The 18,113-nt window shown below is 40.7% G+C and overlaps 1 protein-coding gene across 1 annotated transcript; it reads left to right on the forward strand.

Annotated features, from left to right (window-relative positions):
• Positions 1-1,057: 1,057 nt before the first annotated feature.
• Positions 1,058-15,586, forward strand: UGDH (UDP-glucose 6-dehydrogenase). Its single transcript, XM_005490512.4, has 12 exons — positions 1,058-1,196; positions 1,782-1,950; positions 4,201-4,302; positions 5,644-5,844; positions 5,930-6,127; positions 6,613-6,760; positions 7,936-8,030; positions 9,336-9,466; positions 10,153-10,286; positions 11,357-11,448; positions 11,536-11,646; positions 14,323-15,586. Exons 2-12 carry the CDS (start codon positions 1,789-1,791, stop codon positions 14,431-14,433), a joined length of 1,485 nt encoding a protein of 494 aa, XP_005490569.1. The 5' UTR covers positions 1,058-1,196; positions 1,782-1,788; the 3' UTR covers positions 14,434-15,586.
• The last annotated feature ends 2,527 nt before the right edge of the window (positions 15,587-18,113 follow it).

Genomic DNA, 18,113 nt, shown 5'->3' on the forward strand with positions numbered 1-18,113 from the left:
ACTGACTGCAAACCTCAGTAGGCTCTTTCAGTAGAAACACACACATTTTATAGCCATTTCTAAAGGACCTGAGACTGTACTCACTCAAATAGGTAGAGATTCTTCTAGGAAAAGACCAGATCCTACAAAGTAGTAACAGGATAAGACATAAAACAGAAATAATGATCCAACTTTTTAAAAATATATTTTAAGAGCTATGGATGAAAATGCCACATAAGAACAAGTCAATTCTTTAGTTGCTTTGATAAGAACACGCCTATTCACCTAGACTGGCAACTGTAATCTGTTTAAAGTCTAATCTAAGTCAAAATGCAGATGGAACAAAGTCCCCCACCCAGCCTCTAGGAGAGGCAGTATAAGTGAACTTAAATGTACTGGAGAAGAAAAGACAGCAGATGTCTCACAATCTTTCTGCTCCCAAAGTCACAAGTAGTGTACTAATACCATATCATGTTTACATAAAAGGCAAGAGCAGTATCTGAGAACTTTAACACTGCTAGGCAAGAGGTCCCTGGGCAGTGCCCAGGTCACAAGAGTGCAAGCTCGTTTTATTTCCTTCTTTTGGGAATGTTTACCAGTGGACTTTCAAAGTTTAAACTTTAAACACTGAACTTTATTGTAACCTACCCATGCTTCCCTTCACTTCTCTTTGTGGAGACGGTGCTACGGTACAGGAGGACGAACACCGCCTTCTTTACTTCATAGTAACCATAGCTGAAGGACAAAAATTATCCAACCACCACAATAAAGTTCTCTTACGAAAGCACCCTGAGGCAGAGGACGGGAGCAGTTCAGCGACCCAGCCCCGCAGCTCCCAGCCGTGCCCGGGGGCCCTGCGGCCCCTCAGCCGCCCTGCCGGGGCCGGGCCAGGCCTGCCCGAGCTGTCCCGCGGCCATTCGCCGGCCCCGCGGCGGGCGGGGAGCGCGGGGCGGGCGGGCCGGCGCCGTTCTCCGCCCCCGGGGGAAGGAGGAGGCGGGGCGGCCCCGCTTGGCGTCCTCGCCATGAAGCGGCCGCCTCGGGCCCTCCCCAGCCCTTTAAACAGCGGCCGCCGCCGCCGCCACCACTCCTTTCGCAGCAGAGCGTCGCGTTGAGCTCGGCGCGCATCCTCTCCGAGCATCCCCGCCGCAGCGCTCCCGCTCCATCCGCGGCGCCGGGGCCGGACCGCGCCTGCTTGCCTGCCTGCCTGCCTGCCCGCGGTGAGTGTCCGTGCTGCGGTGCCGGCCGGAGTCCCCTGCTGCCGCCCCGGGGCCCCTTCCCGCCCCGGAGCGTGGCCGGGGAGCCGCTCCCTTCCCGCCGCTGCCGGGGATGGAGCCCGCGGCGCCGGCCCGGCCCAGGGGCAGCGCGGCCGGCTCGGCCCGCACGCTGCTCCGGGGAGGTGGCGGAGCTGCGGCCTCCCCGTGCCGGCCGAGGGGCTCCGGGGGCAGGGCGCGGCCCGGGCCCGCCCAGCGCTTCGGCAGCCGCGGGCGCTGCTCGTAGCCGGGGCTGCGGCGGCATCGGCGATGCCTCGGCCCGAGGGGGTGATGGCGGTGTCCTGACTCAGAGCGGGCACAGAAACCCTTCTCTGGTGGTCTGTGTGTGCTGGCGCGCCGGAGGGGGCCGGCCCCCACACCTTCCCGGCTTGGAGAGAGGAGTAGCAGTGTATTTCAAAAGAAAGAAAACGCTCCTGTGGGCCGCAGCATAATAAAATCTGAAATCACTGATACTGTTTTGTTTTCCTTGAATTGTTGGCCAGTATTTTAATTTTTAACTCCGGATTTTCTGTTTCCTTCTCCTCTTACTAGAGCAATCATGTTTGAGATTAAGAAGATTTGCTGCATTGGTGCTGGTTATGTTGGTGGGCCAACCTGTAGTGTTATTGCACAAATGTGCCCTAATATCAAAGTTACTGTTGTGGATGTCAATGAGGCCAGAATCAATGCCTGGAATTCAGACACACTCCCAATCTACGAGGTAAACGTCACTATTGTCTCTTATTCCAGCCAGCCTTGCCTTTGCTTGCCTCCCACTGCATGGCATTTCCCTGTAGCCCATTTCTGAAGCTTGTCAAACTTAGCATGTCAGTGATGTCTTTCAAAAAGAGTATTCTGGAGCACCTGCTTGTCCCTACTGCTCATTAAACCAGGTTTCTGAAATAACTTAATGCAGCTGATGCTGATGTGTATTAGTGATTATATGAAGGGCCTAATAAGGAAGAAGTAATTCTGTATATAGTGAATTGTGCTAATCATGCTGACTTTATTCTGGGACCTGATTTGATCATAACATAGTCGTCTTGCTCTTACAGATACTATCTGCTGGGTTGTAGCACAGTGTAAATGTGTTAATACTGACCTGTAAGCTTTATTTGCATTCTAAATAGTGCCAAAATCCAGTCTGTGCTGCCCAACTTTATCTATGTGGAGAGATCTGGACAGTCATGTTTCTGATTCAGTTGTACCATGAATCTTCAATCTGGCCTAAGAAGACTAGGACACATAAATGTACCACCCTGTCATTCCTTCATTGCCAAATTACTTTAATTTGAAGATATGTCAAGCATTTTTCTATTTTCCTTCTTTTAGCATTTGTTTTTTTCCACTCTTTTTCATTATAAAAGAATAGGTCTCTTTTTCTTTAATTCTTTCATGAAATACAGATTTTATAGATTTGAATTCTTTAATAGGAGTGAATATTTATCTTTACTCCTCTCCCAAAGACAAGGGATCTGACTGGTACTAACAGTTGCTCTTTTGCTATAAGAAGTTTTCTTCCCTCTAAAAAACAGAGCTATACTGTGACTAAGTCAAGATGAACAGACCTTCTTTGTCCTATAAACTCAAAGGAAATTGTATTATGTTCAGATTAGTAGGTGAGGCATGAATATAGTTTTTGAAAGCAAGTACTTTGTTTTTTCTTAACACTTAGACTGAATGAGCCAAAGTAGAGCTCGCCTTGGCATGTTGTTTTTTTTAAAAACCCCAAACTTGTAACATCTGTTTCCTGGAATGGTGTCCTTTGCTTACAAAGAATGTACAAAAACTGCCAAGAGTTAGTTCAGACAGTTGTAAAATTGAGTCATTGCACAGTGAGGTTTCTGTGGTTTTTTTTGGGTTGAATTATTTCTTTTCAGTGTCAGAATTTGTCTAGTGGACTGCCTTTCTATTTACACCCCTTTGTGAGAACCATAGTTGGAATATCTGATGGATTGTAGGATGTTATTTTGCCTGTTCTGACCTTTGTTTTTCTTCTAAGTGGGTGGTGTTTGATATAAAATGAGACAGTAAAATTTCTGCTTGCTTGCTTCTCTCCATCCAGTGAACCTTTGCCTTTCTGGCATTTACTTAAGTATCTAATGTCATGATAGGTGTAATGAGTTGGAGATATGATTGCCACGTGAAAGTGCATGACTGACTATTCAAACAAAATATCTTGGTTCAAGTTTTTAAAGACCATTCTTAAAAATCCATATGGAGAGTTGCTCATTTATATGTGATCTCCTGCCTCTCTTGTCTGAGTGGAGGTGTTAAGAGAGGGGAAAGTGTTACAGCACTGCATGTGTCTCTGGAAAGAATTTAATCATTTTATGGCTGTTGTGATTCTCCCACACTTGTAGGAGTGGTGCCAGGATAAGTTTAATCTGGCCCAAAGAGGGGTGGTTGCTAAAGGAGTGGTCTTGATTTCCTGTGTGTCTCTGCTGCCTATCTTTCACTGGATCTGGGCTTGCTTACTTGGTGGAAGACTTTGTGGGGTGTTTTTTTGTGCTGAAGCAGTTTTAGATCTGATATTGAGGGGATCATGGACAATGGGAACAGGAGAATTGAGACCACCTCTTTTGTTTACAGTCCAGGGAATATTTTAAGACCTCTTATTGAATTTACTTAACATCACTCTATAGGTATTTCTTAAATTGCATCTCGTGTTAGTAGAACTGAGCACAGGAATAACTGAAAGCTAAAATTTGGCTGTGCAAATAAGCAATTCAGTGTGGCTGAAAATTTCAGGGCAGCATTGTGAGTCTTTTGAATAAGAAAGAGTTTACAATTTTTACTGTGTAAGTAGTTTTCAGAAGCTTTATGTCTGCCAGGCTGAAAACATGCTGCATTGATAGGGAAAAAAAGAAAATCTTTCTGTATCTGAAATTATATTCTGTTTGGGCATAGAGTTTGCTGTTCTTCTAACTGCATTGATCTTAACTGGGTTTTTTTTCTGCTTCTTTTTCAGCCAGGGTTACAGGAAGTAGTAGAATCCTGTCGAGGAAAAAACCTCTTCTTTTCCACCAGTATTGATGATGCCATTAGAGAAGCTGATCTTGTATTTATTTCTGTAAGTATAGGAGAAGGTGGTCGTGTTTATCTTGTTTTTCTTTTTTTTTTTTCTTATCAAATCATTGCTTTTATTTTAGGAAGTTGCCTTTGTTTTGTCATGTAGATTCAGATAGCAGTGTCACATCCTTGTGTCACAGATTGCTCCTTGTCTTTCAGTGTAGTGCTGGAAAAGTGTTCAGTAAGCTTTTTATTTGTTTTTGTTATAGCCAGTAGCACCTTTAACAAATGAACAGGTTCTAAGTCAGAATGGCAGTGTTGGTGTTTAATTTGGTTAGGTGTATGGAGTCAGAGCAGAATGTAGTGCAGCTTTGCTGTGTACTGGTGAGACCTATGGAATCTTAATAATAATGATAAAATTCCTAGACAGACATGCAAAATTATATGCTGGTTATTTGCTTACAAAGATCACCTATTTCTAGAATCTTTTCAAAATAGTGTATTAGTGGGAGCAGGGATGGCTTTAATGTTTCAAGGCTATTGACACCACTAGAAAGAGGATTTAGTCAAAGATTAACCTTTTGTAATCAGAGGTTGTTACTAATGCAGAATCCAAAAGAACTGATTGCTATTTGCCTTGGTAGACTTAAGTTTTTTGTTAAAATTGTTTTTTCTTGAGGTCTCCTCTTTGTTAGGGCACTGTAGTTTGGAGCTCCCTTTCTGACAGTGTTTTCCTTCATGCAGTAAGTCTCAAATGAATGCTGTGTGGTTGGATGACAGCCACTAATACAGCCCATATATTGCCACCTGTCCTTGGTTCAAAACAAGCTGTTGTGTTTTACATGTTGTTGCCATTTCTTCTTTCCATTTGTAATGAAAAGGACCCTCTGTCTTCATCTAAACTACGTGTTTTCCCTCATGTTGCCTTTTCTGTGTACATCAGTATATTAATTTTCATCAGTCCAATGCTTAGGTTTCATTGCCATGTGAGTTTAAGCTGTAGTTGCCTCACTGGCCACAAGATTCTTAGATGAGTCTTTGCCCTCCTAGTGTAGGATAGGTAACAAAAAGTGCCTGGCCATAATCATGTAACACCAGAAATTACTGGTGTTTCCAGAATAAGGATTGTTTCACTAAAGCCTGCAGAACTGCTATGAATTGCTCTTGTTTAAATCCTATTTAAATAGAGACCAGTGAGCTTTCTGTAAGAAACAAAATGTGTAATTTTGAGACAGCTAATACCTCTTCGTTTAATGTGGTAACCAGAGTAATTCTGAGGTAGAAGCATTTTTCTTTCTCTGAGAAGGAGAATGTCCTTCAGTCTTAAAAATTTCAGTTTGCCTCTTAACACAAGAGGTACTGACCTGTAGCATTTCTTTCCTTTTCACCTATTTGTAATTAGGTTAATACACCAACAAAGACCTATGGAATGGGAAAAGGCAGAGCAGCTGATCTGAAATACATTGAAGCATGTGCTAGAAGAATTGTACAGAATTCAAATGGCTATAAAATTGTCACTGAGAAAAGCACAGTTCCAGTACGTGCTGCAGAGAGCATTCGTCGAATATTTGATGCTAATACTAAGCCTAACTTGGATTTGCAGGTAAGCATAATCTTTGAGCTGTGTTATTTAAAGCCTGGCTGTTGCTTTTTGGCTTTTACTTGTTGTTGTTCTGCTGTGGGTGTAGGTGCTGTCTAACCCCGAGTTCCTTGCTGAAGGAACAGCCATCAAGGACCTGAAGAACCCGGACCGAGTGCTCATCGGTGGGGATGACTCTCCAGAGGGACAGAAAGCTGTCCGTGCTCTGTGTGCTGTCTATGAGCACTGGGTGCCCAAAGAGAAAATCCTCACAACCAACACCTGGTCATCAGAACTTTCTAAACTGGTTAGTGTTGCTCCCTGCTGTGGTCTGCAATAGGCAAGGGGTGTGAGGCAAGGCTCAGAAACAGAATTCTGTTGACACTGACTGATGCAGCAAGGAGAGGCAGGTGAGGTTGGGAGGGCCCAATGCATATGTCAAAGGATATTGATCTTTTCAGATCAGCTGACGTAGTTAATAGATGATTCTGACTTTCTGTGGAGTCTTTTCCCACTTTTATTGCTGTTAGTTATTAGTAAGAGCAAGCCTCCAGACCTGCAGAAACTGATTGCCTTCATAAAATGGTTCAAACTCTGCAAGTTGAGCATTATCTTGTTTTGCTTAAATCCCATTAACTGGCATCTATATCTTAAACTCATTAGGTTACCCTTTTGTATGTCAATGGAGTTGCATAGATACTAAAGTAATCCTTCCAGTAGCAACTCCCTTTGGTCTGTGGACATCTTGGTTTCTGGAAAAACTAAGTTCTTTACTATAATTTTTATTTGCAGGCAGCTAACGCTTTTCTTGCCCAAAGAATCAGCAGCATTAACTCAATCAGTGCTCTGTGTGAAGCTACAGGAGCAGACGTTGAAGAAGTAGCAAGAGCTATTGGAACAGACCAAAGAATTGGAAATAAATTTCTCAAAGCCAGTGTTGGTATGTGAAAAAAATCTTTCTTTTTCCCCACTGGGCTTCTATTTAATAGAGCAATATAATATATTAGATATGTATATAAAATATAATAGCAGTGTTTTGAAATAAGTACTCTGATTCTCTAACATTTTCTACAGCATTAGATGAGCTTAATGTATGAAAATATTACTGTAGAATACTAGTATAAATCAATTTTTCTGGTAAAGTACATAGAACTGAGGTTGCTCCAGACCCCTGCAACCTGAAACTGGAGAGTTCAGAGTGCCTGGTTTACCCTGCCTGTGACACTGGAAAGAAAAGCTGTGACTTAATTTTTCTGAAGCATCACTGCCAACAGTGCTCTCTAAGATGTCTCCCAATCTTCCCAGTTGCAACTGCTGCAGTTTTGTTTGGGAGTTGCTGCCAGTGGCCTGAGGGAGGAGAATACCTCTAGCTCAGAATGTGCGATGACAGCTTCTAATTTGTGGGGTGAATTCATAGGGTCATAAGGTTGGAAAAGGCCTCCAGGATTGAGTCCAACCTTTGACCAATCACCACCTTGTCAGCTAGGCCATGGCACTAAATGCCATAGGCAATCATTTCTGGATTAGATTTATGAGAGTAAAATGTAATGAAGTGGTGATTGGTGCATCAATTGCTACTAGTTTGTTATAATTCCTTCCACATTGTGTTGTTTCTGGGACTCTGCTTGCTGAGCAAAGTTCTAGGTTCAAGGATCCCTCTGTCTCAGTTCACCCTTGGTCAGCTGTGGTGATCTTTCATTCTTGGCAATGATTAGATATCCATGTGGGGGTGCAAGAGGAAGGAACCTGATCTTAACACGCTTTTTTTGAGAAATATTAGTCTAAATCTTGAGGTGGGGGGAGAACAGGCCTAGGAGCTTGTCTACCTACTTTTAATAATAGCCCATAGTTGCTTTTTCTCATACAGGTTCAGGCTTCTATGTTAAAACTTCCATTGATTTCAGTGGAACCTGAAGCATAATTAAGCCTTCTATAGCTGACTAAGAAGGTCCAGGAGTTGGATTTTAGGAGATTAAGGGTTTTTGTTTGCTAGCAGTGAAATACTGGGAAAAACGATAATGCCGACTATGTCAATGATTGCCAAAAACTATTTGGCCACAGATTGACTAGGATGGGTACCCTAGTCACCTGTAAAATAACTCTTTTCTCTTTCAGGGTTTGGAGGTAGCTGTTTTCAGAAGGATGTCTTGAATTTAGTGTACCTCTGTGAGGCCCTGAACTTACCTGAGGTGGCTCGCTACTGGCAGCAGGTATGAGTTGGTCACAGATTTTTTCAGAGGGGGGTGTTTCTTCAGCACTCAGCTTTCAGGCATTGAAATTTTAAGCACTGTCCACACAGCTTTTGTTTCAACTCCAAGGAGCAGATACCTTAGTGCTGATTGCCTTTACATTTCATAGGGCCCTCAGCTTATCACTGACATTTGATACATTTGGGTGCTTCAGCTTTTTTGGGGTGAATTAAGTTACTTGGACCAAATGGATTGTGAAGCTGTCTAGCAGCAGTAGAAGATGTGAAGTACAAGCATGTGTCTCCTTTCTTTTTCAGTTGGGTATCTGTCCACTTTGAATTCAGAACTCGTAATCTTTTCCTCAGGGTCTAGTTTTACAATTTTGAAAGAACAGATATTGCTATTTTAAAAAATAAACATGATTGCTGTTGTTCCCTTGTTTAATGTTAGTAATGGTTGGGAATATATGGATGCCCTCAGGCCTGGCTCCAACGCAGCAATGATACCCAGTCTGTACTAGCAATCCCTACTAGCCAGTGAAAGCTCCTCACCTTTCTCCCTAGTCCTGATTGAGAAGCTTTGAGATGTGTGGTGTGCTCAAAAAACCCCTTGGGTTTATTGTCCTCATTTGTCTCTGGTGGTCAGGTATAAGGCTGCCTAGCAGATGCTCCCAGAATACCAAGTACATGATTTTCCTGCCTTATTAGAAGCTTTGGTTTTTTTTGTCTTCATTTTGGTTAGCCTGTTTTCCCTTCACTCTCCTCCATCCCAGGAACAACTGGAGCACTTGCATGTAATAACAAAATAACAGAAGTGAGGCATTTAAGTGTGGTTGAATTACACAGGTTTTGTGTATTGGCATCTGTTAGTGTGGATTAAAAAGGCTAAAAATATTCTCACAGTTGTTACACATGGCATGTAAAAATGTGTAGGTCTGTCAATGGGATGTACGTGGCATGAAAAAAGGTAGGGTACTACTAGCAAGTACCCTACCACTGACATCTAGGCAGTGACATGGAAAGCAGTAAGTTTTAATTCTTTGAAAAAAGCAATCTGAAAAAAATCCTAGCCTTTAAATGAGATAATGCATGTTAAAATGTATATATGTGCATCAGTATTCACTCATTAAATAGGATTTATCTCAGAATGTAATAAATTAACTAAATTTATCTTTAGCTTGCTTGTGATACTGAGTAAAAATGTTCAGCCTTCTCTTCTAAGCCTCTGTTAAATGTATGTGTGGGTAGTTCAGTTTGATTGTTAATAGAATCTGTTTATCGTTTGAAATGGCTCCCCTCTGTACCATCACGGCTTGTGTAATTTCAGGTAATAGACATGAATGATTATCAGAGAAGAAGATTTGCTTCCCGCATTATTGACAGCTTGTTTAATACTGTCGCTGACAAGAAGATTGCTATTTTAGGGTTTGCTTTCAAAAAGGATACTGGGGACACAAGGTAAGCTCAGCTCACCAGCATGGACTCCCTACAGCTGTCACCTGCCCCCAGCTAATGCCCACAGCTGAACTGAATTAATGGCTGGACATGGGACCCTTTTTTCTTGTGACTGCATTGGTTTGTAACGAGGATTAGTCTTCCTTAAATGGGTGAGAACTGATTCTTGACCTCTACAACAGACCTGAATCATGCAGAATGTTGCAGATAATTCTAGTCCTTATTAACTTGCACAAGCAAAGATAGATTTTGACAGACTCCTTCCATTCTCCACAGAAAAGAACGCAAACACTTTTGCAGCTGGTTCTAAGTGGTTTTGTGAAAATAAAGTTTCAGCTTGATTTCCTGATGTGGCATAGTCTATTCTCCTGTAAAGATCAAACTTGATGCAACTCTTGAACTGCAGTTTGTGGGGAAAGCTTATAAACTCTAGGCCTTTATAATTTTGGTCACTAGGAGTCATCAGACTCATCTTTCTTGGACAATTCAGTAAAAGAGATACAAACTGTTTCATATTATTCTCCTTGATGTCCATCAAGATTACAGGTTTCCTGCTGGCATGGTTGCCACTAAGATATTGAATGTAAAAATGATACAAAAACTCTGGCATGGCATATCACGATAGTTGAGAACTTTCATTACTTGGAACACACCAGCTGGTTCTTTAACTGATTGATTCTCTTCCCTAGAGAGTCATCCAGTATCTACATTAGCAAGTATTTAATGGATGAAGGAGCAAAGCTGCATATCTATGACCCCAAAGTACCTAAGGAACAAATCATCTTTGATCTCTCACATCTGGGTGTCTCAGAAGACAACCAAGGTAAGAATTCTCACATAAAGTTTATTCCCCTCTTCCCACCCTATTCTCAATATATACAATTTTCAGCATGGCATCATTGTGCTGTTGGTTGCATTTACGAAATGATTGTTATAGCTCAGAGGATTGATTGCATTTACTAAATGATTGTTATAGCTCAGAGGAATACTTCATTCTTCTTCCTTTCCCTGTAGCTTTTGTAGATAAATGCTAATTCTCAACTACTGCATATTTTTCTTCTAGTAAATACTCATTTGAATAGATGCCTAGAATTTTATCTCTGAATAATTAAAAAAGGAGAAAGAAGAATGTCCAGGACAGACTAGTTCTGACAGCTCCTTTGTGCCCCAAGTTTTATCTTAGTTCTTTCTCACATATCTAAAATAGAAATAAAGAAGTGATTCTGCAATGTACGACAAAGCATTCTCCCTTCCCTCATATCACTTCCAAATTACTTTGTTTCCATACACTCAAGAAACCTTTAAAATAATCACCTATGATTACAGAGGGTAAGAGGTATTTGGGACTTCTGTTTTCTTACTGGGGAGAGGGGGAATGGAGCTGATGGATGGGAGAATGGTTGAAACTTCTATGGAGCAAAATGAGCTGTGATGAAGAATGAAGGGTGTACATTATTAGACATGGCCTTGAATTAGAGGGAAAGGGGAGGCTTTCCTCTAGGCAGCTGCCCAGGCAGCCCCTGGGGAGCCACATGTGTCTCTGCTCTAGTGTGAGCTGAGTGTAAAATAGAAACTGATGTGCTGCTGTTGTACAGACAATGACCTTTGTGAGAACTGGCATTTGAGCACTCCATAGTACCTTCAAATTCTAGAGGTTTGCTTGACTGTTTACATCAAATTTGAATTCTTGACTTCAGACATGTAAGTGCTCTGCTCAGATGCCAGGTATGACCTGCTTTCATTTAAATAAGTAAAATCAAAATATTAAGTATATTGGTAGAAAATAGGGTGAGTGACTTGAAACCACTTGTTTGTGCAGGGCAAGGAAGGAGACTCATTTGCCAGACGGATGCTAAAGACATGCAGAGTAAAAGTGCTTTCCTTCTGTTACAGTATCTCGCTTGGTCACCATCAGTAAAGATCCCTATGAAGCCTGTGATGGAGCTCATGCCCTTGTGATTTGCACTGAATGGGACATGTTTAAGGTAAATGCCATCTTCAATTTAAACTAAAGAAAAAAGAGAGAGTGTTATGCTGCTTATTTGTTGTATCTGCTTTATTACTCTTTACAGGAGTTGGATTATGAACGTATTCATAAGAAAATGCTCAAGCCTGCATTTATTTTTGATGGTAGGAGAGTTCTAGATGATCTCCATAATGAGCTACAAGTCATTGGCTTCCAGGTAATCATCTTGGTGATGTTTCTTATGTTGTTTTCCTTCTGCTCTCTTCCCTATTGCTCTCCTTCTTCAGTGACTGAGTAACAAGGGGGAAAAAGCCTCTAGAGGTGAGGATTTAAATGTAAACCTGTTTGTTCTTAAGTGTTCATTAGTACTGTCTTCCTCCACTATGTTACTACTTTCACAGACTTTTTAAAGTTGCTTTTAAAGTTGAGGCTATGCAGTTAACAATCCACGGTATAAGCCTGCCTTGGAATCATTCAGGTTGGAAAAGACATCTGAAGTCATGGAATGTAACCATAAATCTAACGTGAATGCTGATCTGCCCTTCTTTGCAGCAGGGAAATAATGGATGTGAAAAACTGCTAAATCTGATGCCTGAATTTATTCTGGCATGATGTTTGACTCCAAAACCAGCCCCTGCAGTGTTTCTTCCAGATCTGCAGTCTTTGCAGAGGGGCTGAATTTGTGTTACAATCTGTGCCATAGCCCCTACTTGGAGTCTTATTTTAATATCACCAAGAAAAAAAGAGCTTTTGAAATTAACAGTAACAGGATAGCAAAACACTTCCTGCAGAAGTAAATGTAAGTACCATTTTTCCTCCTCACAAAAGATGAGCAGGTTTACTGGAGACATGAGACTTAAACAATGAACAAGAGGTAATGCAGGTAATAAATGTTTATCAGTCAGTGAGATCTTCACTTGGACAAACTATTAAGGGAAGTTTTGGACTCTTCTCCTTGAGGTCTGTGAAACAGAGCTGGCTGATACTGGAGGTGAAAGCACTGAACGCAAAGATGTATCTGAAGGTAGTCAGTGAAAGGCTCAAGTATTACATGAGAGGCTGGAGGAGATGACTGATTAGTCCTTTGAGTTTGATTAAGATCAGCAGACGATCCAAACAAAGGTGTTTGTTTATACCAGAGAGAGGAACCAGGAGCTTAACTTTTTAGCTAAGTGTTTCGCTAAGCTAATAGCAAATTCTAGATCAAATTCTAATCTGTGCGATATTTCTCCTAGGAATTTATCTTCTGAAGTCTTCTGTGGCTTAGACTTTATAGATTGGAAACTGTACTTTTGTGTTTCTTCTATGGAATTCTACTTGAATTTTTAACTAATTTGTGAGTTTCCCATCCAGAATGCAATTAGTCATCCAGGTTTATTATCCAGATTTTTCATCCAGAATGTCATTGCAAAGGCATTTAGCAATTGACCTATATTTTCTACATAAAATAATAAAAAGGATTTTGTCTTAAACAATCCCAAAATGGAAGTTTTTAGGGCTCTCATCATCTAACTTCCCTTGTGAAAAGCTGTTGCATTAGACTGATGCTGATAGCAATTTCATTGTATACAATCCAAAACTATGAATTTGAGTAGTTTTAGTTTTTTTTTTTTTCCTCAAACTAGCATTTAAATAACTTTAAACACATCTACCATTTCAATTATAACCTGTTTCCACAGTTAAAGCTCCATTCAGGATATATGAATGGGAAGCTCTGTGATTCTAGGCAGGGTAACTTCTGATTTGAGAAAAAAGCCTGCTGAGGTCTCAAGCAGGAAAAGCAGAGTAAGCCTTGATTGAAGGGCTTGAAACATTTTCAGCATAGATGGAATTGGACTAATACTGAAATCACCAAATCCCAGAATAATCTGATGGAAGCATCTCAGCCAGATACCATAAGAACAAAATCTGCAGGCCAGATCAGATGCATGTTTCAGTCACTTTTCATTCCCTGTACTCCTGAGTACTCTGCTTATTCTTATAATGGCCATAGGATTTCTCTCTAGATATTTTTTCTGTGTTTAAGGTACAGATATGTGTACTGTTTGTGAACCAGCTTGTATAAATCCATTTAACCAGGCAGCTGAAGCTGTTAAAGGCAAATATGGTACATACAGCTCTCTTGACTGTTTAAACAATGCTCTTCAGCATTAACTCAGATGTCTGCCTAGAATATATTCATAAAAATTTTGCTAAAATAGAATAGTTGAAGTATTTTGTCTTTTGGAGCTTTGCATTTGACCTGCATCACTTAAGAGGAAAGCTATAGTTCTGCTTATTTACTGAGTGTCTGAACTGTCTTACCTAGTTGGTGTTTTGTCTTCTACAAGCTCTGTCCTTAGCAATTCACATTAGTCTGACCTAGAAATTAGAGGAATTTGCCTTGCTGGTTGAATTTTGCCATACCTGGCTTGAGTGTGTTGGCTGTGTAGCAGGCTTTCACTTGTTGTATTGGCTGCCTTTAGCCTTTCAGAGTTGTGTTGGTTCCAAAACAGCCTACTGCCTTATGGAGGGAAAAAACTTTTTCTGTGATAATTTACAATAAATTTTTAGGAAAAGGAGTCTGAGGCCCCATTTTATGGATACCCAGAAACATTTTATGGTGCTTGTATTTGTAGTCCTGTGGAAGGTGGGCAGATCAATGTTCAGATTTTCAAGATGCAGCTTTAACTAGGCAAAGCAGGCACCTGTAAAAGGCTGGTTGGTTGTTTTTGTTTTTTAACAAGCTCTTTGCAACTCTAGTCACAGAAACTGTCCTTGGGCACACTGTGCTCTGTGGCTTGTTTTATTCTAATGCTCATAAAATGTGTTCTTTGTAGCTTCCTCACAGGTTGACATGATTGTTAGCTTGCCACATTGTTAAATGACTTGTTAAATGTGATTTCTTTTTCAGATTGAAACAATTGGGAAGAAGGTGTCAGCCAAAAGAATTCCTTTTGCTTCTTCTTGTGAAATTCCTAAATTCAGCCTGCAGGATCCACCTGTCAAAAAGCCTAGAGTATAAAGTGTAATACATACTGAAGGAATTTTGTTGATCTTCCTAATGATAATACTGTAAGCCTATGCTTTTTTTAAGGAAATATATTTTTCATAAATGAAACCAGTTTTACACTAGAAATGGTACCTGGTACATGTGAATTCAGTCTATTTTGAAATCTATATTTTTATAGCAATTTTTTTTGGTTACTGAAGAAGGTACAAACCTGTTTTTAATAATGAATCATCTTTTAAGTGAAAAGTTACCTTCGATCTGCAGATTTCTGCTTCCAGAAATGTTCCTAAACAGCACTTTAAATGTTTCAAATTATAAGAAAATTAAAAGGAATAGAATATCTTTCTACCTTAGTCCAGTTACAGACTGTAATCAGTCTGTATAAACTGTGATCTATGGACTGGAACTTTGGTCTCACCAATTTTTTTCTTTTGGGGTGATTCTCTGCCTGGTTAAATGCGTGCTCTAACTGGCATTGAAGTCAAAAGATAATTTCTAAGTAAATTGGTAGGGTTTAGGTCCAGCCGTAAGGTAGAACTGACTTCAAAAATAATGTCCCAGTCTTGGTTGGGATCTGTTGACACTGGTGCAGTCTAAACTGCATCTTTTGGGAGACCACACAGTTCTGCAGGCATCAGTTGTGTAATTAGGGCCAGTGGAGAGCAGTTACAGACTGATCCACTGGCAGATCTTCAGTTTTCATTCTTTGGTTGTCCTGCCTACATTCCATGTGCAGCCACTCATTTTTTATTTAATCATATTCCTGGGGCAAGTATTCCCTAAGTCACAGCAACACAACCTGTCTTCAGCAGAGGAGCATTCTGCTTGTTTGAACATTGAATTTAAGGAGAATTACCTTAATTTAATATCAGCCCAAGTAGAAAACAGATACTGGCTTTAATGTTACCTGATAGTTATCTTTTTCCTTCATGACATACTCCATCTGAAAGCAGTCTTTTTAATGAATCTGCAAAAAATTAATCTCTGCTGTGAAGAAATCATTAAAAATAAATTCAGCCCCATAAATCAGCTTCCTACCTCATTTGACTAGCAGGAATGAATACTTCCAATGTTCTCTTGATGTTTTTGCCTTTACCGTTACTTTGTTTCTACTTGTTTTTATTATTCTCAATTGGCCAGTGCTATTAAAATCCTTGAGATGACAGTGTTTGTCAGTGTTTGGCTTGTTGCATGGGGTTCTGAAATGGAGGGCAAGATAGAGAAGGATGACCATGAACAGGTTTCAGATTAGAAGGTATAGACATCTTAGTTGAATTATAGCATGTGGGGATAGTAGAGAATTATCCTGCAACTGGTCAAAAGTTACCTTCTGAATTATTTGACTGGTGTGCCTTCAGACATGGTGTATCAATAGTTAAAAGGGAGGTAAGATAAAAGTCTTGGCAATGAGTGCTGTTACTGTAACTGCTTCCCCAGAAATGGGTAGATTACAGAAATGTGGGTACAGCTGAAGCTTTAGGACAGTTACTTGAAGATTGAGGGAATTGTGTAACAATTTGGATAAACAATACAAGACAGTGTTATCTGACTGAAATAGTTGTGTCCTTGAACCAGGTGCTTCCAGGTTCTGCATGTTAATGGCTTCCATGTAGGGACTTACTCTGCAGCAATCATCTGGCACTTTGGGCAAATACACCTCAGGCTTTTTGTCCTGTAAGATTTTTCACATGTCAAAAGCCACTCAAAGTTGAGTGGGAATTATGGGGGCTTAAAATCAAACTGTCATCTTTCATCATGCCATTTCCTCCCTACTGATGAGTGCTGCTTTCATGTAACAGCCCTGGATGCAGCAGGGTTGCAGTGCAGCCCTTGTAGGCACTGTGATCCAGGAGGCACAGCACCCTGGTGTTGCAGCTGAGTGTCCTCTTGGCTTCCTCTGGCCCTGTAGCACCCAGGCTGCTCCCTGCTCCTGTGGGGTTAGGAAGAGGGTGCTGACAAGTTGTACTCCAAGAATCTCTTGTCCTTGACTGTTCAGGTTAGCACAGCACTGCTTCAGGGCCCATCTTAACCAGGAGGGTGAGTAGAGGTGTCAGAAAATCAGGATGCCTTTCTGAAACTTGCACACACCTGCAATAGTAGTGTCCCTGTATGGAACCTGTCTTCATTAGTTTGAAGCAGATGATAAGCTCTTAACTCTTGTGTGAAGAATTACTCCTCTTAGGAATATGAAATTGTTCCTGAGATTCCAGTGGCTTTTCAGAAGCCATCCAAAAGAGATGGGAAAACTAAGCATTGTTACCCCTATTGCTACCCTGTTTCTCCTGCAGAATTAGTCAAAGCCTTGAATTGTGATTTGTGGGTTAGTCATAAAGATACTAAAGAATGGCCAAGTTCATTACAGTGGTATCACTCTCACTTCCCTCTCTTAGCAAAGGGGGAGCAGCAGATCCTTTCTTGAGAGCAGTAAAACTAGTACTGGCATTTCCCTTGCTTGATCTTCGAGTCAAATCAACTTAGATTCTTGGTGGCTGCCTTCTTTTAGTGGGAGGACTGGGGGATGAATCCAGTGGGGCATTCCTTCAGGATACAGCAATACATACCTTGCATATATGTGAGAGAACTTTCCCACAGGCCAAAAGGAAGAGCTTCAGAAGCTTGTGCAGCACCTTGAATCATCAGCCATTGTCTTCAGAGTACAGTTATCAGGGAAATAAGAACTGGAGATGACCTGAGTTCCTGTCATGAAAGCTTGAGTGGTGGATGTAAGAGATGGAGTTTAATAGGGTCTTTGTGTATGGATGTTCCAGCATGTCATTCTGGGTGAGAATTGTGTAACATGACCAACAGACTCCTGAGCTCTGAAATTCATTTTACGGGGTTCTTAAAATGCAATTCCATGGTAACACTGCTTTGCACTGCAAAAATACCACAAGAACATAACAGCTGAAGAAAATCGGGATTTAATACAAGTCTAGAAGTGGTATGATACAAAATGCATAAATTGGGTCTTATGCAAGATGTACACAAATTGTAAGTGCCAGGCAAGATGTACTGTTTCTGTTCTGAGTATGTGTGTTCATGTTTTTGTGCAGCTGAAACGAGTCTGGTTCCAGGAGTACAATAGCAGCAGCAGCCAAGATTATCCCAAGTGAAGAGAACACACATTTTTGACCAAGACTAGTTATTATAGTAGCAGTTAGGGGTGAGATTTTGTATTGGCCAAAAAGTTTATACGTCTCATTTCAGGTTTTTGTAGTGCTATAATATTGTTCAACATCTAAACTTGAAATTTAATTGTTAAACAATGAAGGAAGCATAATGGAGATCTGATTTAGGAATGGTGGATTCAAGCTAAAAATTCTGCTCTAAGTTGAACACTTGCAAGAAGTTACCACATGTAGTAATAAACAAGCATAAATGCTTCACTTTTTTAATGGAGGGGACACCAATATGAATTATTCATCAAGTAGGAAAAAATTAAAAACTGTTTTTAAATTGACAAAGCCAGCGTTCAGTTCACCTAAGGACTTGCAGTTACTGGAAGATGCAACAATTCTCTATGAATAACATTTAATTATGTTTCAGACAGTGTAGTAGTTTGATGTGATGATGCCAAAAAGACTATTCATTCTTTTAAACTGTCTGTGTCAACTCTAAATCTTATTCCCAAAACTCAGTTTAATGTTTTTCTGGCTACAAGGATGATTAATATTTCTTAAAATATTTTATAG

Source organism: Zonotrichia albicollis, chromosome 5 (genome assembly GCF_047830755.1).
Source record: "Zonotrichia albicollis isolate bZonAlb1 chromosome 5, bZonAlb1.hap1, whole genome shotgun sequence".
NCBI classification, from domain to species: Eukaryota; Metazoa; Chordata; class Aves; order Passeriformes; family Passerellidae; genus Zonotrichia; species Zonotrichia albicollis.